At 39.5% G+C, this 17,286-nt stretch overlaps 1 protein-coding gene across 2 annotated transcripts; it reads right to left on the bottom strand.

Annotated features, from left to right (window-relative positions):
* Nucleotides 1-6,413: 6,413 nt before the first annotated feature.
* Nucleotides 6,414-17,230, bottom strand: MTFR2 (mitochondrial fission regulator 2). 2 transcript variants are annotated; one of them, XM_419728.8, is made up of 8 exons: nucleotides 17,082-17,230; nucleotides 16,798-16,923; nucleotides 16,316-16,420; nucleotides 15,969-16,093; nucleotides 11,994-12,211; nucleotides 10,565-10,865; nucleotides 8,060-8,246; nucleotides 6,414-7,234 (listed from the first exon to the last, which is right to left on the bottom strand). In XM_419728.8, exons 1-8 carry the CDS (start codon nucleotides 17,142-17,144, stop codon nucleotides 7,142-7,144), a joined length of 1,218 nt encoding a protein of 405 aa, XP_419728.3. In that variant the 5' UTR covers nucleotides 17,145-17,230; the 3' UTR covers nucleotides 6,414-7,141. The 2 variants fall into 2 exon arrangements, with proteins under 2 accessions (XP_419728.3, XP_025005113.1); XM_025149345.3 differs by lacking the exon at nucleotides 16,798-16,923.
* Nucleotides 17,231-17,286: the final 56 nt, after the last annotated feature.

The following is a 17,286-nucleotide window of genomic DNA, read 5'->3' as shown; positions in this document are numbered from 1 at the left end:
CAAGGACCATCTCCTCCACGCCCGGAAGCAGTGCATATCAAGAAAAAAGGGAACTGAGCAGTCAGAGATCAGCTTAGTAAAGCTAAATCCCACATAGAATTAAATCTACCTGGGGACATAAAGGGGAACAAAAATTCTACAGGCTTATCAGTGATAAAAGGAAGGCCAGGGAAGATGTGGGCACTCTACAGAATGAAACTGGAGATCTAGTCACAAAGGATATGTAGAAAGCAGAGGTGCTCAATGACTTGTTTACCTCAGTCTTCACTGGCAAGGACTCTCAAGATCCATCCATGAGTTTGGGGGGAACTGGCAGATGAAGTTGCCAAGACACTATCCATCATATTTGAAAGGTCATGGAAGTCTGGTGAAGCTCCCACTGATTGGAAAAGGGGAAATGTAATTCCCATTTTCAGGAAGGGAAAAAAAAAAAAAAAAGATCCAGGGAACTACAGGCCAGCCTCACCTCTGCCTGACAAGATCATGGAGCAGATCCTCCTGAAGGTCCTACTAAGGCACATGGAAAATAATGATGAGGTGATCGGTGGTAACCAGCACGGCTTCACCATGGGCACATCATGCCTGATAAACTTGGTGACCTTTTATGATGGAGTTACGGCATCAGTGGAGAAAGGAAGAGCAACTGAAGTCATCTATCCGGACTTGTGCAAAGCATTTGACGCTACCCCACTTGACATCCCAGTCGCCAAATTGGAGAAAAATTGATTTAATGGATGGACTGCTCACTGGATAAGGAATTGGCTGGATGGTTGCACACTGAGCCAATGGCTTAGTGACCTAGTGGAGACCAGTGATGAGATTGGTGCTGGGACCCATGTTATTTAGTATCTTTGTAGACAACATGGACAGTAGGATTGAAATCACCATCAGCAAGTTTCCAGATGACACCAAGCTGAGTGATGTAGCTGATGTGCTACCAGGACGAGATGTTGTCCAGAAGGACCTGGACAGTATTCAGAGGTCAGCCCATGCCAATCTAATGAAGTTCAACAAGGCCAAGTGCAAAGTACTGCAACCTGGGTTGGGACAATCCCAAACACAGATAAAGGCTGGACAGAGAATGGCTGAGAGCAACCCTGAGGAGAAGGATTTGGGGGTGTCAGTTCATGAAAGATTCAACATGAACCAGCAATTTGTGCTTACAGCCCAGAATGCCAACTGTATCCTGGGTTACAAGAGAAGCATGACCAGCAGGTCAAGAGACGTGATTCTGCCCCTCTCCTCTGCTTTCATGACATCCCACCAAGAGTATTACATACAGTTCTGTGGCCCCCAACACAAGAAGGACATGAAGTTATTGGAACAGGTCCAGAGGAGAGCCACAAGGATGATCAGAGGGCTGGAGCACCTCCCCTAAGAGGAGAGGCTGAGAGAACTGGAGCTCTTCAGCCTGGAGAAGATAAGGCTCCAGGAGGACCTTATAGTGACCTTCCAGTACCTGAAAGGGGCCTACAGTAAAGCTGGGGAGGGACTTTTTATTAGAGCATGTAGTGACAGGACAATGGGTAACAGTTTTAAACTGGAAGAGGGTAGATTTAGACTAGATATCAGGAAGACATTCTTTACTGTGAGGGTGGTGAGACACTGGAACAGGTTGCCCAGTGAGGCTGTGGATGCCCCCTCCTTGAAGGCATTCAAGGCCAGGCTGGATGGGGTGTATGGGAACTGCTGAATCACGGCCTGAACCTCTGATTGACCACCTGAGGTGTGCACTAAGTCAGCCGCAGGGGCACAGGTGAACACAATTTCACCTGAGTGAACGGAAGGAGTGGAGCCTGGCTAGCCTCCTAGACCCCATCTAAGGGCTGACTCCCAAGGAGGAAGGATCTCTACCTAGAGATCACTCCTTTTGGAGCCCTTTTGTGAGCCTAGGACATGGGTAAGCTCTTTATTTCATTACTCCTTTGTAATGTGATAATCTCTCTGGTTGTATACCTATTTACCTTACAATCTGTATACCTGTTTGCCATACAAAGGGGCTTTGAGCAACCTGGTCTAGAGGAAGGTGTCCCTGCCTATAGCAGGGAGGTTGGAACTAGCTGGTCTGAAAGGTCCCTTCCAACACAAAACACTCTGTGATTCTATGGATTATGATTCATATACACAATTAAGTACCTAGGTTTCAAAAATGAGGTCATTAAATCTGCTTTATTGAAAATTATTCTTGACAGATTGAGTCCTCTGATTTTCAGACAGTCTAATTCTGTCAAAGATAGGCCAAATTACTTCATTAATTTGTAAGTGGATTCTGAGATGTTCTAGTATAAATTAAAGAACGCAGACGTGGTATTACTGTTATCTTATAGAAAACAGCCATTTTAATGATGCATGCCCACAGATGAATGGGCAAAATAGTTCTTGCCAAATATGCAAGGATATATATAAATGCATATAAATATATACAAATATGGCTCATATAGATACCAAAAATACATCCCAAGATGAATGGGAAATAGAATTATTTTTGTTAGTGACTGGTCTTAAAGAGTGAGAAAATATTTCTGAACCACAAGAATTGGTAAATAATCTGCGCAAAAATACTGGAACAGACAAAGTATTTCCCAACTGGTAAGACAGTTGTCCACTTTAGTCTTTACACATAACATAAAAGTTACAGCAGTTAGATGGTGGGGTCCTAAACAAAATGGTCCAAGATAAAATTACAGAGCATGACATACACACTTACAAACCGCTGAGCCATTTATAAACACCAAGAGAGGAAAAGGCTTTTCAAGGACCCTTCTAGACTGTGCCTTTCACATCTGTCAATCAAACTGAAAGTAAGAGAACTAGAATTACTTATATAAAGAGATCCGAGCATTAATCTCTTTTTTTTTTTCTTTTGATATAATGTATTTTATCTCCTGAAGATTCTTTTTTAATAAGCCTTACACTTTAGAAAATCTTGAAGGAGACTGTGACCAGGAGAGATGGTCTGACTGTGGTAATGTAGGAAGAAATACTGACATGACAGGATGTAGGTCAATTGTCTGAGTGGAATGTAATTACAATTTGCATATTCTACACAATATGCGATGATGCTGAACACAGGCAGTAGGCAATAAAGGAAAATAATTTAGTACCTTTACTGAAGAAACTACAGTGGTTTCACTGCTAAGTTATACTAACTTATGTAAGTACAGCTAGGGTTTAACCAAACAAAAAGCACACACTCACCTTGAGTAAACTTTACCCATTAGCAGAGATTTTCAGTTTTCAAAATTAAAAAGAAACAAAAGTATAAGCTGTAAAAAAAAAAAAAATAGTATGTCCAATCATCATCTCTTCAGAACCAAGAATGAGTTTGTTTGAAGCTCAAAATCCCAAAAATCAAGAATTCTGTTGGGACTTGATGTCCTGTTAGTCTTATAAGTCTTTTAATTATCATTTAGACTCTACAGAGATGATTATGAAAGTCTACCTTAGGTACTTTGAAAAAATAGGATAATTGATGCCTAGACTTGCACTTCAGAAGCTTCAAATATTTTCTGTATCTGGCAATAATTTTCCTAAACAAGGGAAAAGAATGAGTTGTAGGCTGACATGAGCAGAAGCAGAAATGTAAGATGGAATGTAAGGAATGAGAAAGAATAAGTAGGAATGTAAGTGAGCCTCTTATCTTGTGTGACTACTGATAGGACTAGAGGAAATGGCTTCAAGCTGCGCCAGGGAAGGTTCAGGCTGGATGTTAGGAAATACTACTTCTCTGAAAGGATGGTCAGGCACTGGAATGGGCTGCCCAGAGAGGTGGTGGAGTCACTGACCCTGGAGGAGTTCAAGGAATGTTTGGATGTTGTGTTGAGGGACCACTGGTGATGGTGGATGGTTGGACTGGATGATCCTGTGGGTCTTTTCCAACCTTGGTGATTCTATGATTCTATGGTGGGCACTAACACTAGAAAAAAAAAAAGAAAAAAAAAATACAAAACAAGATAAAAAAAATACATGTATGTGAAAACCTGCATAGTTTTATAGTCTTGGACCTTGTCAGCTTTCCATTTTAGAGGTTTGTCACTAAAACTTTAAGAGAACCAGCAAGCCTGCATGGCTGTATTGAAATACTAAACATATTTCAAAAACCTTAGCACAACTGTCAAGACGTTCCACTGAAGTTAGTTGATCTTGTATAGAGGGTAGCTTATTCTAATTGTGATTTTTGTGAAAAGCTACTAATAGGCTATTTTGAATAACATTTCTTTTAATAACAAATTCATTTACAAAAGGAATGAGTTTGTTGTAAAATCAATATTTAAACAAGTAAAACAAAGTTCTTCTTCATTAATATCATTTAAACTATATGTAAGACTATACATAACAGTACACTATCCATGCCCAACTGTATAGTATCATAAATGTACATGCCTTAGAGAAAAACTATAAACTATTAATATGAAGGACAATCTTCAGAAGAAAAAGAGCTGTATTTTCTCCATAAGGAATTTAAAAATAAGCTTTTAAATCTTAAAACAGCTCTTTAATTGCAAGTTACTAAATCAAATCATGCCACTAACCTAGGATAAGAAGAATGTCAAATTTTCATGTCTTTTTCTCATCCCAGAGGTATACTGCCCATATTGACCACCAGAAAACTTCAGTAAGGCTTAGCTTTTTCTATTTGTCTTTCAGAGAAGTGATGGCATTCTGTTAAGTATTAGAACCAATTCTGCAAACTATTCAAACTTCATACAAGCATGCTTTAAATAATCACACAATTTATAGATTACGTTGATAAACCCAGAAGGTAATACAGATGTATCTGTAGTCTGCTAGAACATTCTCCTGAGCCTTCTCACCTACACCTAGGAATATAGGAGTTGTATTGCCACTGAGCAATAAACATTATTCATAGGTCAAGAGGGCACAGATTCTTCCTACAGAGGATCAAGTTGCTTTGAAGCTGTTGATACAGATGTTCCAGTCAAAGAAAATAAGATGACAAAGCTAGATCTTGCTAATTCTGAAAGGGAGAAAAATCTCCTCTGCAACTGAGGCTAACATTTTCATTTTAGACTGTGATGTTGAACATTTTGCAACTTCTCAGTACTGAAAACTGTCTAATGTTATTAGATGTCTCCCCCAGAGTTCTCAAGGTATATCACAGTTCCTTCCTATCTAATTCACTGGAACAAGAAATAAAATCTGTTCTCTTCACATGTGAAACTTACATAGCTGGAAAAACAAAACACGGGGCCCATGAGTTTTCCCCAGCCCCCAAGTAAGCAGATCAACTATACAAATTATGATAGCATTATAGCAAAATTCATCCAAAAATCAGAGATAGTACCTAGTAGTCTGGAGAGCCAAACAGCTCACTAACATTTGTAGATGCTTCTGAAGTCTGACACTGGATGGCTGGTTTAAGAGAAATTGTGGAGAAAAGTCTTTTCTAAAACAAGGAGTATTCATTTTCAAATCCAAACTTCCAACTGGGAACTGCTCTTGACCAGACAAGGTCCAAAGAAAACAGAAGCAGCTCAGAGTCCAAAATGGTATTTCTTCCTAAAGAGAGGAAAAAACTGCTGACCACATAAAGCAATAGAAGACTGCTATAGCCAGAGCTTCCCAATTAACTCAGTTCTTCACTGCAGGAATTCCACCTTCATATTTGTTGGTCTCAACAGTTTTACACATAACAGGACCCACTTGCTCTCATATTCTCTTCTGCAGGCACTCATGGACTTTCTTCATTGTTGCTCCCTACTTTATCAGAGCAGCAGACAAAAGAAAACTAGAGCTTTGATAGAAGAGGTAAAGCTTACTAAGCAGAGGGCGAAGCTGCTTGTTCTGTGTGGATTTCATAGAAGTTTATGTAGAGAATGTAGCAAATACATATTTTTAGAAGCAAACAGAAAGGGAATGTCTGGCTGTTATGGAGTGTCTCAGGAAGGAGACAAAGTTCAACAATTAGTAGAAATCAGGAAAAAACATCTTAAACATTATTTAAGAAACAAATAGTTCTGTAAGCTCCAATTTTAGTCAAAATAAACTTCTGAAATTAAAACTGAAGTATGGAATTTGAACAGTAAATTCTAACAACTCAGCAGATCAGACTGGGCAGTAACAGGGAACCCAAATGCCACTGTACTCTGTGTAGGTGGGTAGGAAAATAGAAGATGCACAAGGACATACAATGGATACAGTTCATAGTTCAACTGATAGAAAGTTTGTCTAATAATCCAGATGCATAAAACCAAAAGATTAAGCAAAGGCAGCTACTTTAAACAGTAGATCACAATAGATTTGTAAATAAGGAACTCACAGTATCCTGGCAAGAAAAGCGTAAGCACTTTTTAAAGTAATTTTAGATGATATGATCTGAGAAGTTGTCTAATACGGTCAGCTCTTAAGATACAAAACAGTCTGTAGACAGAAGTGTCACTACCACGCACATCTACGATACAAAGGAAATTTTATTGTATACAGTCTGAACAAAGACTTCATACAGAGAAGCCAGTGATAGAAATAACACAAGGTTTATTTACACACAAAAGTTAGACTAAGTGTTAGCAGATCCCTTAAAAAAAAGTCTTTTTTTTTTGTGAAGACAACTCCTTCATATTACAAGTATTTGACAGACAGCCTGCAGTGTACTTAGAACAAGACAAAGCTTCACAAAAGTTTATCAGTGGGTGCAAAATAAATTGAAGTATTATTTGCATATGAAATATGGAGTTGTATTAACAAACTGCAAAGAAAACCTGAGGAAATTATACTACAGTGTTAGCTACCATCAGCTGTATACAGTCAGCTATATATAGTACACTCCAATCAAAAGTTTACACTATTTCCCTATTTACACTCACATGCAGAGACAGCACACACTGCAGCTGCCACACCAATAATTACATTTCTTTCACACATTTGTTTCCTTTATTTCCCAGGCTTAAGATGCAACGTCCCATAACAAGATACTTTTTTTTTGGTTGTGTGCTTCTCATAAAGCATCACATTCACAAGTTCAGTTGCTGGGAAACTAAGAAGGTGGCAATTCCGCATGCCTACAACCCAAACTTCAACAGCATAAGATAGAGACAGCCTAGAACACATCACAGCAGTTTCACAAAGCAGCACTGCCACTCACATACAGTACCAAGTTTCATCAGAAGTCTCCCTCCATCAGTTAAATATGAGGTCTCACTTTCCACACTGATACTTGTTTGTCAGTTCTTACAAGGCTAGAATTTGCATTTGTCTTCAGGCTGCAACGTCCAACCTAGGGAAAACGGGCACAGCATTAGGTAAAATTATACCCAAGACAACCAAATGAGAAGAAGTTTACAATAAAGGCAGTTTAAAGATGTTTACAACAGTGAAAAAAAAAAAGTTGTTCTGTACTTCTCTTAACCTAGGAAGAATAAGATAGTAAACCAATGAAACTATTTTAAGCACATTTATTCTTCAGAACACTCATGGGTAAACAATTAGAATAAACATACTCATCATACTAATCTTGCAGTTAAGCCTCTACTTTAACCAAAAGAGCCCGTCTTTCTTTATCTACTCCTGAACACGCTAGGACTCCAGTCCCTCTTCCAGGACTTTTAAATTCAGCATTTAGATCTGGAACAAAAGATGACCCATAAATAAGCTCTTCCTGGAACTCACTTCTAGTCTTCCGATCTAGAATCAGCTATGCTAGCCATGCAATGCAGTGGTCTACAACATCCACAACATAAGCCTGGCTGTTTTGTTTAAACAAGTTTCTAACTGTCCGTATTTTCTCCATGTGCTCTACAACAACATTCAGAATCTTTATTCAGAATAAAGATGCAGACTTTGTAGAAATGATGTTACCACATGAGAAATGCTAAACCCAAAACTTTCATTTTCATCTTTGAACACATAGCATGTGTTAGTCAGACCTCTGTTACCTTCCTGACATCTTTATTTGTAAAGTTAGTAAGACTACTAATTAGCTAACTAATTACGCACAGTTTCTACACATGAATAACTATTAATTACCATCAAGCAAATGTCCACAGCTCAATCAGCCACGTGCTACATTTCTCAAGAATATGAAAAACTTATAAAAACATACCAGTGGGATTTCTGGACTAGAAAATGGGGAGCTATCAAAAGATCTGTTTTCTTTGTCCAGTGAATCATCCTCATCTTCATACTTATGTGCAAATTTCTGTTTTAGTGCATGAGTTAGGAGAGCAACTGGATCCCAATCTGAGCTTCTCCTTTTTTTCGGTTTAGATACGGGAGTACCTCCAGGTGACCTATAAAGAAAATGTGTCATAATTATGTGCTTAGCTATCTAAAATCCCAAGACACGACTTTTATATACTCCCTATCCTATCCTATCCTAGGTCACAGAAATGATGTAGCTCACATTATTTTCACCAAATATATTCACCAAATAGGACTACTAACAGTACACTTAAGAACTTGTCAGCCAGATCGTTAGCTCAAAAATGCTGCTCCTTAAAGAAAAGTGGCAGTAAATCAATCAAGTGGTAAGATAAGATTAAATGGAAAAAATAAAAGTACAGTTTTTATGGCAGGTTACATTTCAAAGCTATTTTAAAGCATATTAGTGGGAGATGCCCACCATGTTGAAAAAGGTTATGAAATGTTTTGATTTAAACTTCGTTAAGAAGTAGAGAGAAAAGAAAACTTATACAGTTTTTCAGAGCAATCATATTTAAAGAAAAACACCACCTCGTGTAAGTAAATATGCATCCAGATGACAATGAAGTCTCATTTACAAACCACACTTGAACTCACTTCATACATTACTCACCAACTCCCACCAGGGAGGTGATGGAGTCACCGACCCTGCAGGTGCTCAAGAAACATTTAGATGTTGTACTGAGGGACATGGTTTAGTGGGAAACATCGGTGATAAATGGATGGTTGGACTGGATGATCTTAGAGGTCATTTCCAACCTTGGCATTCTATGATTTTATGATTATCAAAGGAAATTTATCACATTTGGCACAAAGGCTTCTAAGAGATTTTCCATCCAAGCGAGCACCTAAGCATCCAAATATGAAATGTTTACAGTCAAAAATTAGAGAAGTTGTTCTCATCAAGTCCAAAATTGAAAGATGGCAAAAAGACACAAGATCTAAAGAGCACCTAGCAACCCAGTGCCAACATAAACATGGAAATAAGTGACTAGTCCAATAAATTAAGTCATAAAAGGCCATGCTAACCACTGAGATACTTGAAACAAATCTATAGAAGTACTCACACTTATGCCTAGTAAAGCGCTATTTCCAGATCAATGAATTGTTCCTAAAGCACACTGACAGCAGTGAGTTCAAAGTCTGACAGCTGCAGATGATGTAATTTAACATGAAACATGGAAGCACAGAGTTCCCCCTTCATATACAATCAAGCAGTTGGAGCACTTGCCCACTGTGTAAGGTGGCGCTCAGGTGGTAGAAGCAGGGATTCTCAGGCTCTCAGCTCTGGAGAACAAAGGCCTACTCTTCCCATTAAACTGCTGTCAGATTGCTGCCTGACAGGCTGGACAACTTAGGCTCAAAGGTAGAAGGAAGGAGTGTAGATATAAATTTATTGTTCAGTTAAGTTCTACCTTCAGAATTCAAGTAGATGCCTAAATCCAGGAGCAATTCAGATATACACCTATCATTTCCTACTAAATACGCCCTTGCACAATGTGATGACTGTTAAAACTGGTATAAATATTTCACTTCTCACTTTCTTCTTTCACACTACATGAAATTATTTGGCAGAAAATGCACAAGGGCTGCCCTGAGAGTAGTGCCTCCTATTTTATGAAACTGGCCCACAATGGGGATGCTGGCAGTATGGCAGTAGAGCTTGAACTTTACTGCCAATATTCTCTTATTTATTAGAGATTCAATTGTTCGTGTATACTTTTTTAACTCCAGAAGTTCAGAAAAGACATCTGACAACCTTTATCACATCTAGCACAGCAGATCAACACTGACACAAAGACACATTACAGGCTTTAGTAAAGACTTTTTGTAACTTGTCAACAGTGCTTAAAATCAAAACAGTAGACCATGAAAAGTATTATAACTGCACTATTTAAATTCATAAAGCATCTTCAATAAGACACAGAATGTATTTAACAGTTCAAAGGAAAGACCAGAATATTTTGGTTAAGTTAGTTCCCAGTGTTTCCCAAAAGATACGTCCTTTCACAGTGAATGTAAAAAGTGTATTTTTCAAAGCACTGTCCAGCAACTCTGTAGGCAATCTTGTAAGTTATGGCAATTTTGTAAGTTATTTTCAAATAGACTCAGTCTTGAAACAAAAGACACATACACACATCAAAGACTCAAAGAACCTGAATTTGTATACTAACATAGGACATTAGATTTAAAAGCTGTGACGTTCAACATTTTTTAAACTGATCTAAAAGCTGCACCATGAGTATCTTACATTCCAGTCTAAGAACTTAAACATTACGATCTTAAGTTTGTAAATAGCAGCTGCTTGTTATATGATGTTTCATCTTGGTGTTCTCTGCTGCTGTTTTAACTGCTATGATGACCGCATAGCCTTGGATAATTCAGGTACACATTCAATTCAACCTACCTTTCGATAGCACGCAATTGAACTTTGTTTAGATCTTTCAAAACATCCATCATGCTAGGAATGTTCTTCATCCTCTGGGGATCAGCACTATCACCTGTAGTTGAAGCACTGTTTCTCGCAGCACGACGTTGTTTTATCAGTTCAATTGCTGAGTTACTAGCATCAACACCAGATGGTGCAGCAGAAGGAAGTGGGGGAGGAGAAGGAATTGCAAAGTGATTGTGAGAGACAGACAATGGTGTAGAAGTCATGGTTGGCACTGGGTAAGATCCGTCTGGAATGCTGAACGTTCTAAAGGGTTCTGAATGCAGTCATAAAAGAAAAAGAGGAATTTTATTTTTAATAGTCAGTACTACCTTAGCAATTAACAACATTAAAACTGAGTCATCCTAGATATTGCTTAAGTCCAGATAAGATGGCCCACCCTCTTAAAGCACTTCCTCACACAACTCATGCATCGTACCATAGAAGAAAATAAATACACTTAAAACCAAGAATAATTTTAGTTTTAAACACATAGATTAAGCATACATGAAATAACAGAACTGAGGCAGTTTGGGCTGCTCCAATTTTCTCCACTTGTGTCTTTGATCTTTGCACTAGATAAATCAGGAACCTGAAGCAGAAAGCGCCCTACAGCTACATACAGTTCATTCTCAATGCTCTGAGCGTTACAATAAACCAAATGAAGCACCAGCAAAGAAAATTACAAAACATATAAAACAGATTACAAAACTGTACGCAGAGTGCTAAGGAGACGTATCAGCAGAACTAAGCTGAAGGATAAGAGGCCTCAGAACTGTTTAAGTTCACTTGGCACAGAACTCACTACACAAACATAAAACACATCAGTCCCAATGCTTTAACAACCACAGTGGAGGTAGTGTACAAGGCAAGCAGGACCTCAAATAATTTAAGGGAAAAATCAGAAGACTGAAGCTCATACTAGAGACTATCTTTGATGCTCCAAAGGTGGGTAGACACCTACTTGGAGCACCGTAAATCCTGAATCTGACTGACTTCCTCAGAATGTTTTAACCATTATTTGATAACTTTTCAGAAGCTGTACACAAGTCTGAAGTAAAAATTAGTATTTTTTTAAACAGTAACTGGTGGTTCATTACTAGTGTAGTTACTAAGTTCCTTCACAAACATGAAAATGAATATAGACATCACGTGGGATCAACTGCATTTGAAACTGGCAAGCAAGCCACAAGAAGCTGAAAGGTGGGGAGGCTGGGAGAAAAAAGTTTAAAAAAGGTAATAAACAAACAAACCACAGCAGCAGCACAAAGCAAATACTACATTCATAAATGTTGTTGGTGTAAGTAACTTCAAGTGAAGAAATTAGAGATATTCTATATCAATCTCAGAGGCATGGCAATCCATGAAGAAGGCTCCTAAGGCAGAAAAAAACAGAAAGGCTTACGGGATGGTATGCTTCCCAGGGTCTGTGCTGCAACAATTGTGGCGATCTGAGTACGAAGAAAAGTTAGCTCATCTTCAAGCGCAGAAATTTTCTGGAGTGCTGCTTGATTAACAAGACTGTCTTTTTGTGTACTGGTTTTTGAAACACTTGGTATGGAACCTATAGATGGATGGAAGTCATGGTAAGCTGTACTTTTTTCTTTTCTCCATAATTCAGTCCTAGAAAGGAATAAAAGGCAGTTTAAATGGTTCAGCCAGCAAAAGAAATCTCAAGACTCCACATCTGTCCAAGCAAGTTATCATCATTCTGCAAGACATAAAATTTGCAAACTATTTAAGAAAATGTTTAGCTGATCACAACTTAAAAAGCGTTTTAAATCTCCATTAGTTAAAATAAGATACAAATCCTTGAACAGTCATAACCAAAATAGATAATAAAATAGATGGGGATAAATTATACAAGGCTGTAGTGTAGGACTGAGCTGTTACTATTCCATTTGACTGTGGTGCTGCTCCCTTCTCCCTGCATGAAACAATAGATACAGAAGTCGGGGAGAGTCAGATAGCAATAATCTTTAAAATGACTTCACACATTTTAGTCATTTATCAAACTCTGCAAGATGAACACTAAAAACAGCAAAGAACATGTAATCTTTCAGAAAGTATAATGGAGGATAATCATAGTTTTTAATGCTTACCAAATAAGAACCTCATCATTTATAAGCTACATACATAACACAGATGCTGTAGAGAATTGTGCTACAGCTCTTGTGTTTGAATTTTAAAGTTATTTCAAGTCAGAGCCTGCAGAAATAACTTCAAAATACAGAATGAGTGGAAACTCAAACTATCAGAATGACACAATGGAATGAAGAAATTAAATTTACTTTATTCCAAATTCACTAAATATTCACTGAAACAAAACCAGATTGTTCGCCTTACATCCTTCACCCTTTCACTTCAAACCACACCTGCAACATTGTTTTCCCATTTGTGAAAATGTTGTTTTTCATACTAGGTCAGAAGGAAGAGATATGCATTACACCTGACCTTGAAAAACATCCCACACAGCCAGGGGGGAGAAGGAAGAAAGAACAGAAACAGAAAAATGAAGTGTCTTGGATTGGAGTTAGGCCAGCTAAAGAGCAGCACAAGCAAGACAAAACAGGACACACAGTTCCTTTTCACAATACTCTCACTCTTTTAGTATTTTGCAAGTTCTTCAAAACAACTTTGGTAGTTCAATGGTAACAGCTGAAGAATCCAAAGATGAAAAACAAATATATCACAACTTCTATAGCATAAAGTGTGTCATCTGAATTTATTAGTGTCTTGAAATTTCAATACCAGCAAGCAGTAAACAAAGATAACAGAAAAGCAGATATCAGCATAAAGCTCAATTACACTGTAGAATGTAGAGATAGATACACAAGTATCTATGTTTAAATCTTGCTTCTGACTCCTCCTCTGACTTTGAACAGATCCTGTAGGGGAACAATAAGCCAACTTCCTATTTTTTTCTCTAGAAGGATGAAAAAGAGATAGGGGGAAGACTCGTATACCACCTGTCCGCAAATTTCAGAATAATTTGTCATCTTACAGTACTTACATTTTATCAATGTTCAAAATTTCCTTCAGCATGTTATTAAAGAACTGCATAGATGATATTCAAGGTAAATTTTTAAAATAAAGAAACACAAGGACTATGGAGCTGTAGTTTGTGTTCGCAGGAAGAAAACACAACAGGCTAAAGCTCAACCAGAGTTAAAATTGTACAGTGATGTCTCAGATAGCAAAAAAGACTTCTTGAAATATGTTAATAGCAAGAGGAGGCCTAAGGAAAATATTGGACAGCTACTGGATGAAGCCAGCTATTTAACAGAGATTATGAAAAGGCTAATGTTAATGATAGACCTTGTGTTGCCCAGCCCTATGAGCTGGAGGACCATGACTGGGCAAACAGCAAATTTCCATTTGTCAACAGAGAATTTTAAGGAACCAGTTACATCAGTTGAATGTTTCTAAGCCCATTGAGTCCGGTGGGATTCAGCCAAGAGTACTGAGGGAGTTAGGAGATGTTTTAGCTGGGCCCCTCTGCCAGTGATCTTGGGAATCTGGGGACATCTCTGCTGACAGGCATGTAGACAACTATATCCCAATTTACAAGAAGGGCACAAAAGATGACCTTGGACATTGCAGACATGTTCATTTAACTCTAGTGCTTGCAGAAATTCTGGAGATTACCCCAGCGCCACTGAAAGACACTTAAAAGATAACCTAATAAGCTGGCCCAGCCAACACGGGTCTACAAAGGAAAAGCCCTGTCTCACTAATTTGATATCCTTCTACAACAACATCACCCCCCTAAGTAGAAGAGGAGAAGGCAGTGGATTTAATTTTTCTAGATTTTAGTGAGGCTTTTGATATTGCTCCACAGTAGCATCCTGTACAAATCATCCAACAGTGAGATGAACAGGTAAACAATACAGTGGGTGAAGAACTGGCTTAACTGTAGGCCTCAGAGGGTTGTAATCAATGGGAATACATCTAGCTGGCAGCCAGTTGCTCTTGCCATTCCTCAAGGCTCAGTCTTGAGGCCAGTTCTACTCAATGAATTTTTCGGTCATCTGGATGCAGGAGTTCAATGCATCTTTAGTGAACTTGTTGATGATACTGAAGTGGGAGGTGCTGTTGACTTTCTTAAGGGATGAGAAGTTTGGCTGAGGTATCTAGATAAACTGGAGAACTGAGCAATCATTAATAACACAAAACTTAAAAAGAACAAATGGCAGATTCTTCTCTTGGGGTAGAGTAGTATCAGAGAGATACATATACTGGGAGACAAATGGCTGGAGAGCTGCAGAGCAGAAAGGGACCTGGAGTGCTGGTGACAGCAGGCTCAACACAAGCCAGCTGACAAGAGAGCAAACAACATTTTGGAATGAATTAAACATAGCACAACCAGCCAGTCAAAATAAGTGATTCTCCCTGCATACTTCAGTGGTAAGCAGCCTCACCTGGAACACTGTGTGCAGCTCTAGGCTCCACAATTTAAAAAGATATATTAAAGTCCTTAAAAGCATCTAGAGGAAGGCAACAAAGCTGAACAGAGGGCAGGAAGATATGTCTGGTGAGGACAGGATGAGGACACTGAGGACACTGGGTTTGTTGAGACTGCAGAAAAGGAGGTTAGGGGTGACCTCATTGATCTTTACAGCTTTACAAAGAGGGAAAGTTGAGAGAAAGGTCTGATTATCTTCTCCCTAGTATCAAGTGATGGGACACACGGCAACAGCTAAAAGATGTGCCATTGGAGGTTCAGACTAGGAAAATCCTCATTACCAACAGGATAGTTTTGCACCGGAAGAGGCTTCCTAGAGAGGCAGTTGATGCTCTGTGCCTGTTCATGTTTAGAGGGCATTTGGATAATGCTCTTAATGATATGCTTTAACTCCTAGTCAGCCCTGAAGTAGTCTGACAGCTGGAGTTGGTGATTTTTACAGATCCCTCTCAACTGAAACAGCTCTACATTCTTCAGTCCATTAAAGCAACAAACTTCACACATACAGCACTGTAGCAATCAGATTCAAAGGACACATTTGAATATTTTTTCTGCATTTTCTTCTTTATAATGTTTATCAAAACATTTGTGCACTAAGATATCAATATGAAATGTCTTATGTTTTGTTGCAACATGTTTCTCTTAAACTTCTACCCTCACAAAATACTTCTTGAGTAAAAACGTGAGTAAAATATACCACTAATTTATCTGATATGCCATTAGGAGGAAAGGCAGTACTCAGCACTAGAAATCTTTCAGATAAAAATATTCTACACAGGAAGAACTTCTGGATAAGAAGTTTGCAGGCTTGGTTTAACTGGAACCGTGAAAAAGCTTGGAGACAAGAAAACAAGAACAAAAGACAAAAGTTTCTACTGTTACTTCTTCCTATGCACATATTTTACTTCCACTTACCTAAATCTAGCAAACGCTTGTCCTTCATCACACGCTACCCACAGGACATCAGCAAGTGATGGAGCTACAGGAGTTGGAGCTACGCTTTGCTCATCATGATCCAATGGACTCGGGTGGTGAACAAGCTAAGACAAAAACACGTGTAGAAAAACTGGATTTAGTGCACACTAAAAATTTTGCCTCAGCAAAAAAGTTTTAACTAGTGCTGTAAGCATGTTGAGAAGAGTGAGCTTAAGGGATGCAAAGTATCAATTAAACTTGCTGAAGAGATCAAGAAAGCTATCGCCGCCTTTAGGAATTAGAAGATGTAAGCAGTTGAAGCTTATGTATAACCATAAATTGCTTACTTGAAAATAAGGTCTTGGGTAGGGCTCTAAGGAAAGAATCGTCCCAAGTCTACGAACAACACTTCGAGTAGATCCATATTCCTTTCTTTGGCAAACAGATATGACCTAAAAAGGAGAATACCTTATAATAGAAGGACCAAAATTGAAGCCCTTTGTTTCTACGTTAAAGGATATTAACGGGTGCAACATTCTATGCGATTAAAGACAACGCAGTGAGGTTATTGTAACCTTCACACGCTCTTCTCAAGCTGAAGGTTCTAGTGGGTTTAGCAGCCTACTTCCAAAACCAAATCCAGGCAGCCTATATCCAGCACGTATCGGAAGCACAAAGGCCACCGAGGAACGTAGCAGCTACATCGCATCACTAGCAGGCTTTTGAGCTACTATGTGACCAAAAAAAAGTGCATTTTTTAGTAACCAAACGCATCCGTGGGGCTCTCAGGAAAACCTCTCAGTAAAGAAGCAACGCAGGCGTACCGTACCTTGGTCTGGTACCTCCGTAATGCCGCACACAGCTGCTGGACACTCCCTCCCGACGGGACCGCTGAGGAGAGGCACGCTCTGACCACACCGCCTCCGCCCAGCACGCGGGTTTCCAGGAAGGCGGCCTGTCGGCGAAGCACCGAATGCAGACAGCGGAACCAGGGAACTCCCAGGCAGCTCCGCACCGACAGAAAGGACCCCAGGACACGCAGCGGTGCCTCCTGCCAGGACACGCCCGCCCTCCCCCCCCGGGCAGCGCTCCCCCTCTCCGCCCGGCTCTCACCTGCTCGGGCGGCCAGCCCAGGTACTCCAGCAGGCGCCGCAGGAGGTGCAGCAGCAGCGCCATGGCCGCACCGCGAGGCGGAAGGAGCCCCGGGCCGGCACCCCGCACGCCTCGAGCCCCGGCTGGCGGCACCTATCAGCGACGGGGGCGGGACGGAAAGGAAGTTTCGCCAATAGAGAGACTGCAGTGCTCAGCACAGCCAACG

This window comes from Gallus gallus, chromosome 3 (assembly GCF_016699485.2).
Source record: "Gallus gallus isolate bGalGal1 chromosome 3, bGalGal1.mat.broiler.GRCg7b, whole genome shotgun sequence".
Lineage (NCBI taxonomy): Eukaryota > Metazoa > Chordata > Aves > Galliformes > Phasianidae > Gallus > Gallus gallus.
The sequence above is the reverse complement of the archived record's forward strand: the minus strand, read 5'-3'. Positions and strand labels throughout refer to the sequence as shown.